The sequence below is a fragment of the Carlito syrichta genome, unplaced genomic scaffold, assembly GCF_000164805.1.
Source record: "Carlito syrichta isolate Samal-C Ts95f unplaced genomic scaffold, Tarsius_syrichta-2.0.1 Scaffold311198, whole genome shotgun sequence".
Taxonomy (NCBI): Eukaryota; Metazoa; Chordata; class Mammalia; order Primates; family Tarsiidae; genus Carlito; species Carlito syrichta.
Genome location: NW_007255294.1, coordinates 644,973 through 656,327, shown reverse-complemented (window position 1 = coordinate 656,327; position 11,355 = coordinate 644,973). Strand labels below are relative to the sequence as shown.

General features: G+C 47.2%; 1 protein-coding gene and 1 pseudogene across 2 annotated transcripts; both read right to left on the bottom strand.

Moving 5' to 3' along the window:
• Nucleotides 1-2,426: 2,426 nt before the first annotated feature.
• Nucleotides 2,427-3,351, bottom strand: LOC103271087 (annotated as a pseudogene). The gene has a single exon (XR_002482567.1). The product of XR_002482567.1 is annotated as an uncharacterized protein C9orf78 pseudogene (transcript).
• Nucleotides 3,352-4,982: 1,631 nt separating this feature from the next.
• CCK (cholecystokinin) lies at nt 4,983-10,932 on the bottom strand. The gene is made up of 3 exons (XM_008068551.1): nt 10,832-10,932; nt 9,570-9,785; nt 4,983-5,365 (listed from the first exon to the last, which is right to left on the bottom strand). Exons 2-3 carry the CDS (start codon nt 9,781-9,783, stop codon nt 5,232-5,234), a joined length of 348 nt encoding a protein of 115 aa, XP_008066742.1. The 5' UTR covers nt 9,784-9,785; nt 10,832-10,932; the 3' UTR covers nt 4,983-5,231.
• Nucleotides 10,933-11,355: the final 423 nt, after the last annotated feature.

The window sequence follows — 11,355 nt, the reverse complement described above, 5'->3', positions numbered from 1 at the left end:
AGTTGCCCAGGTGAGTCTCGAACCTGCGGGCTCAGGCAATCCACTCACCTCAGCCTCCCACAGGCGCGGGATTACGGGCTGAGCCACCAAGCCCGGCAAGGCAATTCTTTATGTCTCAGTCTGGCGAGATGTTAATTCCACAGGGAACTGCAGGTTCCATGGCGAATCTATTGTGTGATCTTGAGCAAGTTTATTATCTCTGTAATGGGAGTGGGGATAGGATAGGAGTGTGTTGAGCTAGAATGATAGCCATTGCCCTTTTCAACTTTTAAACTCCAGTGGATCAACAAAAAGAAGCCTTCTGGCAGAGCTGGAGTGCAAATAGCAGGAACAACTGTAGGGGGCCATGGCCTAGGTGGGCTTCCCACAGGCTGAGGGAGTCTAGAAAGACAGCTAGTGGGAAAGAAGGGAAAGAGGAGGGGTGGAGTGGGGAGGAATGAGTGGAAGTCAAATGGAAATGGAGGACTGCGGAGAGGAGGGGAGGGGTGGGTGGGGAAGAGGAGGAGGAGGAGGAGGAGGAGGAGGACATGGCTCTCTGATTGTATGTGAATCTTTGCGCCTTCTTAAAGTAGAGCTTGAGGAGTGACTGTCCTCTCGATGAGTTGCTCAGCTTAGCTTCAGGAGCCTGATGTAATCCCCTGAAGAAGGGCAGAGGAAGGGCTGGGTCTTATATCCTGGTTCCAGGGCCCCAGTGACAACAGATGGCATAGGGATAAGAGCAGAGACTCTGCTGTTACAAGGTGCCAGATTGAATCCAGCATCGTGCTGAAAGTATATTAGGGGAACAGGTTTTTGTTTTCGTTGTTTGTTTTTTTGAGACAGGGTCTTACTCTGTCGCCCACACTGGAGTGTAGTGGTACGATCGTAGCTCACTGCAACCTCAACCTCCTTTGCTCAAGCCATCCTCCGGCGTCACCCTCCTGAATAGTCAGGACTACCGGTGTGCATCAACACGCCCAACTAATTTTTTTTATTTTGTAGAGACAGGGTCTCACTATGTTGCTCAGACTAGTCTGGAACTCCTGGGCTCAAGCAATCCTTCCATCTGACCTCTTAAAGTGCAGAGACTACAGGTGTGAGCCACTGTACCCTGCCGGGAATAGGTCTTTAAGTTAGCTTCTTCCTCTGTCCAGTGAGCTCCATCAGGACCCCTCAAAGATGCCACACATCCACCAAAATGCTAGTTCTGTGTCCTCGCTGTGTAGGTGCAACTCCCAGACGAGCCTCCAAGGCCCTTCTCTGCCAGATGGTGACTCTAAGTCCTCTCATATAAAAGTTCCAGAGCAAGCTGCTTCAATCTTGGCTCTGCCACTTGTGGGCAGTGTGTGCACCTGCAAGTCACTTAGCCTCTCTGAGCTCTGGTTCCTCTCAGAGGAGCAGAATTCTTATTACCTTACAGGATTGGGACATTTCTGGAGTTGATGCTGGGAGGCAAGTGCCTTGCACAGTGTCCTGCACCCACGACACAGCCAGGAAACATTCTTTGTTTTCCCTTTCCTGCATTAGAAGTTGCAGCAAACTTGGAAGGGGATACAGGGGAGACTGAGTGTTCTTTCAGTAGAACTCTGGGCGGTCATATGATGCTCTCGGGGTCTGTGTCTTTGGGTGACATACTCTGAAAGCTTTAGAAAATGGACAATAATGTGAATAATTCTTTTTTATTCATTTTGTATTTAATAATTAAATTCTAAAAGTGAAAAGAAATGCAGTTTTTACTTTTTCTTTTGTTACAAAAAGCAACAGGTAACTTTGTAAAAGTCAGAAAATACCAGTATCCCTTTGATCCCATCCTGGAATCTTCTGCTACCAGCTGGACCCACCAGAAACAACGAAGAAGCATTTCTGACCACATTACAAATTCGAGAAAGTAGACATGATTGCATTTATAACAATAAAAGGACAGTCTGCAGGGTATTTTTTTTTTTTTTTTTTTGAGTTGGAGTCTCACTCTGTCACCCAGGGCTGGAGTGCAGTGGCACGCTCACAGCCACCGCAACCTTGACTTACTGGGCTCAGATGATCCTTCCACCTCAGTCTTCTAAGTAGCTGGAATTACAGGCATGTGCCACCATACCCGGCTAATTTTTTGATTTATTATAGAGACAAGGTCTCAGCAAGTTACTCAGGCTGGATTCTGCAGGATATTATTCCACCACAAACACACAGCTGTTTCGACCCAGGACAAATATTAAGAGAAAGTCAACATATCTAAAAAAAGATTTATCAATGTGCCCAAAATGGAGTTTGCCCATAGATAGGAAAACCATGCATTGTTGTGTTTCAAAAGTTACAAAACCCAACAGGCAGCGGCAGGACTAACAGAGTCTGCGCTGAAAGTGTCTCCTGGTGAGTGAGCAGGTTTCTGTCTGGTTGTTTTCCACACGAGGGAGGAGGAGAAGGGCTATTTACATCCCATGCTGCGCGGCTCAGTAGTGCCTGTTCATCTTCTTGAACTTGCAGTGATAATCGTCGGTGACCTTCTCATTGGCAGGACGCTTGCGGTTAGGAGGGGATCGCTCAGGCTCTGGCTTCTCCATGTCACCTACTCTCAAGGGTTGGGCCTTGGGCTTCTCTCTGTTTCTCTGTATGGGGGCATTGAGCTCCTCATGATAAAATCAGTTGTGTTGCACGTAATTCACAGCCATGTTGGTAGGCGCAAAGGAGGTTATTGCTCTTTCTTCTTGTTCTGCTGCTCTGCTAGCAGACGGGCCTTGGCATCCTCCGTGGAAATGATATTTTTTATTTTAGCCTCAATGCCAAGGTCCACCTTGGGGATGACACTCAGCATCTGGTTGGAAAGCATCTCCTCCATTTTCTTTGCTGAGGAAACACGAATGTTCTCTGGAAGCTCATAAAGACAGTCCTCTGTGTTCTTTGGCTTGACTTTCTGTTCCTCATGTTCTATAATCTCTTTCCTCTTCTTTACCTCTGTCTCAATGTACTTCATCATGTCCATGTCTTCATCCCTTTGGTTGGTTTCTTCACAAAATGATGTCCCCAAGTGAAGGTCTTCCTCTTTAGTGATCTTAGCTTTGTCCCTTTCCTTCAGCTTCTTCATATCCACCTTGCCACCTGTCTTCATCTGAAAGGGATCATCCACTAGAGTGGTCTCTTCTTGAACCTTCTCTCCTACTAGTAGGGCCACAGCACTCACTCCGTTGGACCTCTTCCTCAAGTTCTGCATCTCCCTGGTCTCTTCCAGTTTTAATCGAACCTCCTCTGAGTCCTGCTCATCTTCCTCCGACTCTGAGTTGACCCGGTACCAATGGAAAGTCTTCCCGGTGACCGGCATGGTGCTGCTGGCTCTGTGGTCCAGCCACCATGCCGCTGTCCCAGGGCCCAGGCTACTTCAGGCGCACTGGAGTCGCAAATAATTCTTGTCCGTAGAAACATTCGTGAATATTGTCCCCTAAAGATACATCTAATTTCTGTTCTGAATAACAGATTATTCAAACATGACACTTTACTGACCTGTAGATAGGGACTGGTTTTTGTCTGTTGGCAAATTCATTTCAGCCTTCCTGCCTGCCTATATGTGGCAATTCTCCAGGCTCTGCTTTGGAATGACTGCAGCATCTTACTGGTTCCTTTATTAATTGGTGAGTTAAATGATGTCTTTGACATGTGTTCATTCTGTATTTGCATGAGTCATGACTCTACCTTTGAAAGTGATATTTTAACACCTACTTCCCTGATGATTCATAAATCACAAACTCAGATCAGGCTTTCATCATCCATTCCCCACTGCTGATTTTATATTAAATTCCAAGTCGCTCATTCATCCCCTACCACAACACACAAACAGAACACACACACACACACACACACACACACACACACACACACACATGCACGCGGGTGCACGCTCATCTCTCTACACACTCAATATTCCCTATACAACCATAAAAACAGTAGGGTTTTGTTGTTGTTTTGTTTTGAGAGAGAACTGATAAAAACACAGGCAGCTGGATATTTGGGACTGAATGGGGATTGACTATCTAAGATATGAGGCAGACTTGGAGACACAATTGTAAGGACTGAATGAGGTAGTACACTCAATAGGGAATAATATCATGTGTTACTTATTCCGAGTCTAAGTGTTACACCAAATACCAACTTCAACTCCAGTGAGAGAATTGTATTGACCAAGTCTTGGGTACTAGATGTTCTCTGGGTGACCCCTTTGACTAGTTCCCTTTACTGATGCCTACAGAGAAGCAACAGACAGATTGGCTTCTACTCTGGATGACTACCAGAGTCCTCCCAACATGCCCACTGACTCTAAAATACGGTGGGGCTCAGGAGAAAGCAGTCATAGGCTCTTCTCTACACCATCATGACTCCAAGTGAGGTCTGCAGCCAGCAGCACTGACATCACCTGGGAGCTTGCTCAGGCCACAGCCCAGACTTGCTGAAGTAGAACACGCAGTTTAAAAAGATTCTCCGTAGTTCCTGTACTCAAGAGCTTGAGAAGTGCTAGTGATGAAGATCCCTCTAACCTAGGAGCATGAAGCCCTCATGTCTGTGAATCTTGTGGGCTGGGTCACATGGGCCTGCCACCTTCATCTTTCAGAGCCTGTTTCCTCATCTGTAAAGGATGGATGATAACCTCTGAGCCCAGGGCTGTGGAGCCATCAAGTGCGTGTAAAATCACTGTCCAGTACCACTGTCCAGTACTATAACTTGTTTAAAGGCCAAGAGAGCCCCAAAGAAACGCTAGTGTGGTGTGGGGTTGACAGATGGCAACCAGGGATCAGGGTGGCCAGGAACGATTCCTGGAGCCGACCACAGAAGACCCTTTCCCTGACCGCTTGCCCGCAGCAGACGACAGCTCCATGCCCAACCCTCATTTCCTAAGGCCTTTCTGGGACATCTACTCAGGGATTGGCCCTGGGGCATTGCATATCAGGCTCTCCTCCTTATGTGTTTTGTGGACCAAATGAAGGGAGCCTTTTGCCTTCAGTAGACACATGGAGCAAGCGGGCAGAATGAAATCACTTTAATAGCATAGCAACATTTTAGGACCAGGAGTCACAGATAAAGGAAACAATTTGTCTTCCATTTGCACAATTCTGCTGAGGTGTGTGGTTGCACTGGACAATCTTACAGACAAATTTTTCACATTGAGAACTTAATAAATAGATACTTCAAATGTCAAACTTCAGAGACAACGAGTTATGAGCATGATTGTTTTCTTATTCTGCCTCCTCCTGTTACGGAGGCCGGGTCCTCTAGGAGGGGTACTCATACTCCTCGGCACTGCGCCGGCCAAAATCCATCCAGCCCATGTAGTCCCGGTCACTTATCCTGTGGCTGGGGTCCAGGCTCTGCAGGTTCTTAATGGCAGACATTCGGCCAGAAGGAGCTACAAGGGGCAGGGAGGAAGGAAATGGGGCATCATTAGTTCAATTTGTCACTAGTTCAAATTGTGAAGGAGAACAATGGAAAAAAGCCAGATAAAATATGACATACATATTATTACATGTATCAAAGAGCTATCATGGAAATGGAATTGAGGGACCAAAAATATGAGAGAGGAAACACTCATGCCTGTGTAACTGGAGAGAGGGCAGTGTTTACTAGTTATGGGTGTTTTTGTGTTCTATAAGTGGATTCACTTCCTCCTGCCTTGTACAGACTGGGGACTGGCTTAGACTTTCCTGTCTCCCTACCCCTCATGGTGTTTTCTGTGTGTAGACAGCCCTCGGTAGAAACCAAGCAAAGGTTTCCCAGTACTTACTCATTTCTAAATTTCATCCCTTAAGATCCCTGAACATACCTGTCTTGTCTGAAGCGCTCTTGTTAACAAGGTGTTACTATTACAATATACTGACGCTGGAATGGGTTAAAAAGAAGATGAATTCAAGTTCTATTGCTATATAAATATTGTTTAAAAATCATTAATTGGAAAGTCATCTTTTTAAAGATAACATTCAGAACAAGACACCTCATCAGATTAAAATCTTGGCATCTCAGTAACACTCAAAGAAGGGCAGATGAGTAATGATAATAGAGTTAATTTAAATCAGTCATTTTGACCAAAACGCACCAACCGAACCTGAAATGGGCCCTTTGGAATGAAAGTTAAGACTTCAGGAACAGGGTAATTGTCATCCTGAGTGAGCCAGGACCTGAAGAGGAAGTTTTTTTGGAGGCATGTGACAAAGTCCTAGTCCACAGGTCATAGACAGTGCCTCCTGGGGTATGAAGCCAGTATAACACCTTCTCCTGTGCCAACTAAGGGTTAAGAAAGGCCCTTCAAGGGCACGCGATGGACAAAGTCCAAGCTAATTCACTGAGGACCACTCAATGGTTCCCACTGTGTTGGGAGCCACTGTGTCCCCACCTCTTGTGATGCTGGCCTGTAGGTTTGCTGCATGAGGCCCTTGCCAGCTCTTCCCCACAGGCTGAGTAGAGTCAGATTATGACTTTTATTTATTTATTTTAATCCAGGTCTCACTCTGTTGCCCAGGCTGGAGTGCAGGAGCACGATCACGGCTATTGCTGCCTCGACCTCCCTGGATCAGGCAATCCTTCTGCCTGAATCTCCCAAGTAGCTGGGACTACAGGTGCATACCACCACACCCAGCTTATTTTTAAAAATTAAAAAGAAATTTTTTGGGGGAGAGATGAAGTCTCACTATGTTGCCTAGGCTGACTTCGAACTCCTGAGTTCAAGCAACCCTCCCACCTCAGCCTCCCACAGTGCTGGGATTGTAGGCATAAGCCATTGTGTCCGACCTGAAACTATGGCTTATTTATCAATAAATGATGCCACAAAGGCAGATGCCCTGGGAAATGAAATTAAGTAAGCCAAATTAAAAACAATCATGCAGGACACTATTCCCACCCTTTCTCCCCTGGCCCTGTCCCTTCTCAGTTTTGAAACTAAGAGTTAATGCAGCACATTTCAGTCTTTTTGGCAGATATTCTCAGTCCATGCAGAAGACAAGCAGCCCCTGGTACTTCATTGTTCAACATCTTTCAGGTGAAATATTAGTCCTTGAAGTCAGCAAAACCTGCAGACTCAGTTACCTGTCCACAGTCATCTGACCTGTCCTTCTGTCTGCTCTGATGATGGACACCCATTCTAAAGGCCGGGCACAGCCTGAATCTCCATCTAATGGAAACAAAATGAGCACGCAGCCTCTGCTATTGCTGGGGGCACCATGTTCAGTCATGGCTGCTGCATTGACTATACATGTCAGTCTCCCCATTCCACACACAATTCTCTTTTCATGTTGTATGCGTTGACCAGAGTCCTCACTCACCTCCCCAGTGCTGACATAGAGTAGGGGCTTTCAAACGATTTATAGAATTGAGTTGAAGGACCTGGCTCCTTTAAACTTGAAGACACAGAATGGACAGCACAGCTTGGAAGCTGACGGGCTTCCAGACCCTCTGGGGAGGGCAGGACTTGGATAGAGTCTCAGCCCTGCTGTGTAGTAGATGTGCAACCACATGCAGGTTCCTCATGCTTCCAGAGTCCAGGATTCCACACTGACAAAAAGGGCATACAAATACTTACTGTGCAGGGTTGTTGTGAGGACCAGCAGAGACAATACAGATGTAATATCGGGGCTTTGCTAGGCACAGGGTAGGTACACACGAAATGCCACTAGATACCTGCCCCACCCCTCTCCACTAAAACTGTTTCTTTTTGGACCAATGAAAACTCTGCAGAGAATTCCTAATGATAAACTCTTTGGCGCTGTTCAAAGGGTGCATTGTCTTGTTTAGAACCTTTAAGCATAAAATGGAATATAGTTGAGTATAAATCTGATGTGATCTCAAAATATGTAAAATATCCAAAGAAACTGTGCAGTATCTATATGTGTAAATGTTTATTTGTCACGCAGAAGATTATGATTGTTTTCCAGCTAGTGTTGATCCTAGGTGTGGGCAGCTAAACTTCCAAGTGCCGGCCATTCCCACTGGGATATGTTAGGCACAAAAGGCTGAAGGTAAAGCAAGGTGGGGGGAGGGGTTTGAGAAGATGGACTAGGAAGAACTTTCCAGCTAAGATTTGTGCTGTAAGAGCCACTGTCAAGAGCTGGTTCTAGAAAATAATTTGGTAATCAGCTTTTTTCTTTCTTTCTTTTTTTTCTAGAACTGTTTCTTTTGGGTCTTTCCTAAATTTGGAGAGAGAGGTTTTAGATGGTTCAATGAATCTCCTAGGATATTTTAGACTGGTCTGGCTGAAAGGCAGCCCACATCTGGGGGTAAATACAAAATTACCTTCAGACAGAGAATCAGCAGAGACCCAAAAGCTTTCAGACTTTCTTTGCCATCTGATTAGTACTTCTATCTCTTTCAATTTAATTAGCAGAAAGGCAAAACAGAAAGTGATCATTGGGGCAATTTTTCAGAGAGAGAAAGAAATATAACAAATAACGTTCTGGGCTTTGCTTCTGAAGTCCCTTAGTCAAAGAGTTCCAATCTCACCTTCAGATGAAGCCATAGGAGACTCTGCAGAGCCAAGCCTACCATCTTCCTCCTCTCTGGTCAAGCCATGGGTTAGGAAGCAAATCAAGGCCCTGACACATCAGCTGAGTAAGAAAGCCTCATGGGAAAGGGGACCCCCCCCCACACATCTCTTCCAGCAGTGTTTGCTGAATGGTTTTAATGTCCTGCTGTGTTTGTCTGGTTTTGCACACTGCTGCACTGCCAGTGTTATCCTTGGTGTCACTGTGGATAAAGTTGTTAGAAAAAAAGGCCCCACTCCAAAGCATGGTTCCCAAGGACCACAGAGATGCATGAATCACACAAAGAATTGAAAGGGGCTTAGGGGAATGCTAGCTTCATCTCTTTGCAGATGAGAAAGTCAGGCCCAGGAAAGGCACAGGGCTGTCTGCACACCTCTTAGCTAGGGGACTGCTGCATCACCTTACTCCTGGAGAAAGATTTTGATGCTGAAAATTCGGACTTGTTCAGCTCTTACTGCAACTGGGACCAACTCTCTAACAGAAAAATAAAAGCAAACACATTTCTTGTTGGGTAATCATTCTTAAGTCACTGCCAAGGAGAACTCAAAACTGCTATTGATTCTTTCCTCCTGTAACACACTTTCCTAAAAACGGATACATTGTCTCTTCTTAAACTGTTGTTAGATCTCAAGAGTTCTCAGCACTGATCACTTCTTGCTAGATGGTTTCCAAGTGTCAGTATCTGAGTGGCTCCCAGGTCCTTGGCATTTACAGTAGATGGAATTTAGTGTAACTGGGAACCCTTTTCTAGGGCTCAATAATTATCTTGTAATGTCTTTATGCAATGGTGTTGAACTTAAACAATAACACTGTGCTAAAAATTAGTTCAAAGAAAGCTTTTAAGAAGGTTCCTTTCACTAATAAATCGAGTCCTCCCTACTCCCTCTCGGTTTGCCGCAAAGGATGTCCAGAAAATCGCACTGTCCCATGCAGTGTAACTCAGGAAAGAAAAGTGAAAAACCTGTCAGCTTAATGTGTTGCCAGTGTTTCCTAACAGGAGGTCACCTCCATCGGGCCCTAGGGAAGAGGGTCTGAGATCCCGGAGCAGGGCAGGAGTGCAGGATGGGGCGGCGGCATCCTTACCTTTACGAGCCTGCTGGATGTATCTGGCCAGCAGCGCGCCCAGGTGCGCCCGGGACTCGCTGTCGGTTCTCTGTACAGCCCTCAGCTGCCTCCGAGGCGCCTCCTCTGCCCGCTGCAACCCGGAGCCCGCGGGATCCGCGGGAGACACGGGCTGCGCCAGGGCGCCCGCCACCAACACCGCCATCAGCACGCACAGGCACACGCCGCTGTTCATGGCTGCGGAGGGCAAAGGAGAAAGGGGCGTGAAGGAAAAGCCCGGGCCTCCGCGGGCTCCTGGGGAGGGTCGGGCACCCAGAAGCGGGCTCAGACCAAACACCGGCGCTCCAGACCCGCCGGGCCAGCGGTGCCAGCACCAGGCTCGCCAAGCGCAGACCCCAGCACAGCGCCACGGCGCGCGTGTCCAGGCGCCCCTGGCTCGTCCTTTGAGCAATCCACACGCAGGGCCCAGAGGCGCACGGAGACCCTGTTTTCTGCCGTGTTTGGCGTAAGGAATGTCCTCCGCTCTCCTAAACTTTGCAGAAATGTTTGTCCAGTGCTTCTCTTCCAACTGGAAAAGCACGAGATTAAGACCGGTGTGGGAATATCCTAAGGGGAAGAAAGGAAGCGCCTTACCAGATAGCTAAGAAGCTTTCCGTGGGGAGAAAAACAGTAAATGGTGAAAAAGGGAGAAGTTTAAAATGTGGGGGCAATGAATAAAAGTCATATTTATAAAGTTTTCTCAAGGCGTACCCGGGAAACTCCAATAAACCATTACACAAAACACAAGCAGGACTTTAAAATCAGAAGTGTGTGCCCAGCCCTCCGTCGTTGCCAAAGTCCTGCTGCATTTTAGACCCGCGAGTGGAAAAAACGCCAGCACTTCTCTATCTCTAAAGCCCCGGGATGTTCTGCAGTATTTAGAAAATGAATTTAAATCTTAAGACCTCCCGATATTGTATTTGAAAAGATTGCAGAGTACACCGCACCGCTAGGTAACAGCTAGCATATCCCAACCTGCACGCGAATCCTGGCAAACAGATATTTCTGGTTTTATGCAAAAGAGAGGCAGACCCGGGTGTGTGGACGTCTCTGGAGCAGCCCTGCCCGCCCAGCCCTCATTTTTAGATCCAGATCCGCTATTTCTGACTTGAAGAAATCTTTCGAGCTGTCGGAGGGAAGACAGAAAAGAGAAAAACAACATGGAAAGGGGTGGAAAACGGAAGACAGCGTTCTCCCAAGACGCAGCGCACTCGGATTCCCCGCCGGCGCGCTCAGGAGCCTACCTTTGGGGTCGGGACGCAGCTGGCTGAGCGCTTCTCCGGAGCCGCCAGGCAGCAGCGCCAAGTTCAGTGCGGGCGGGCGCGCGGCCGCCTCTTAAAGAGCCCCTCCCGGCGCGGCCGGCCAGTCATCTGTTTACCCAGCGCTGACGCAGACCGGCAGCAACACGTGCTCAGAGGGCGGCCGCTGGGGCGACAACCGACTGAAGTGGCTCCTGGGGGCGAGGGGGAAACGGCCCAGCGGGTACAGTTATTAACAGTAGCACTATTTCTGCAAATAAGTTGAAAATTGTGTAGCATTATTATTATCATTGTTATTAGAATTTAAAGAATGATGTGTCTTACAATCTATGGTGTCATAGATTTGGTGAAATTTGAGTATTTAAAGGATAAGATGAAAAGTAGGCCAGGCTCGGTGGCTCACCCTGTAATCCCAACACTTTGGGAGGCCAAGGCCAGTGGATTGCCGAAGTCCACGGATCTGAGACCAGCCCCGGCAACTTGGTGAGATCTCGTCTCTACAATAACTC

Bases quoted from the DNA above. Each gene is read 5' to 3' on its own strand.
- CCK (XM_008068551.1), bottom strand. From the start codon at position 9,783: ATGAACAGCGGCGTGTGCCTGTGCGTGCTGATGGCGGTGTTGGTGGCG. The intron at 5,366-9,569 runs GTAAGGATGCCG...TGCCCCTTGTAG, and splicing joins CATCCAGCAGGCTCGTAAAG to CTCCTTCTGGCCGAATGTCT.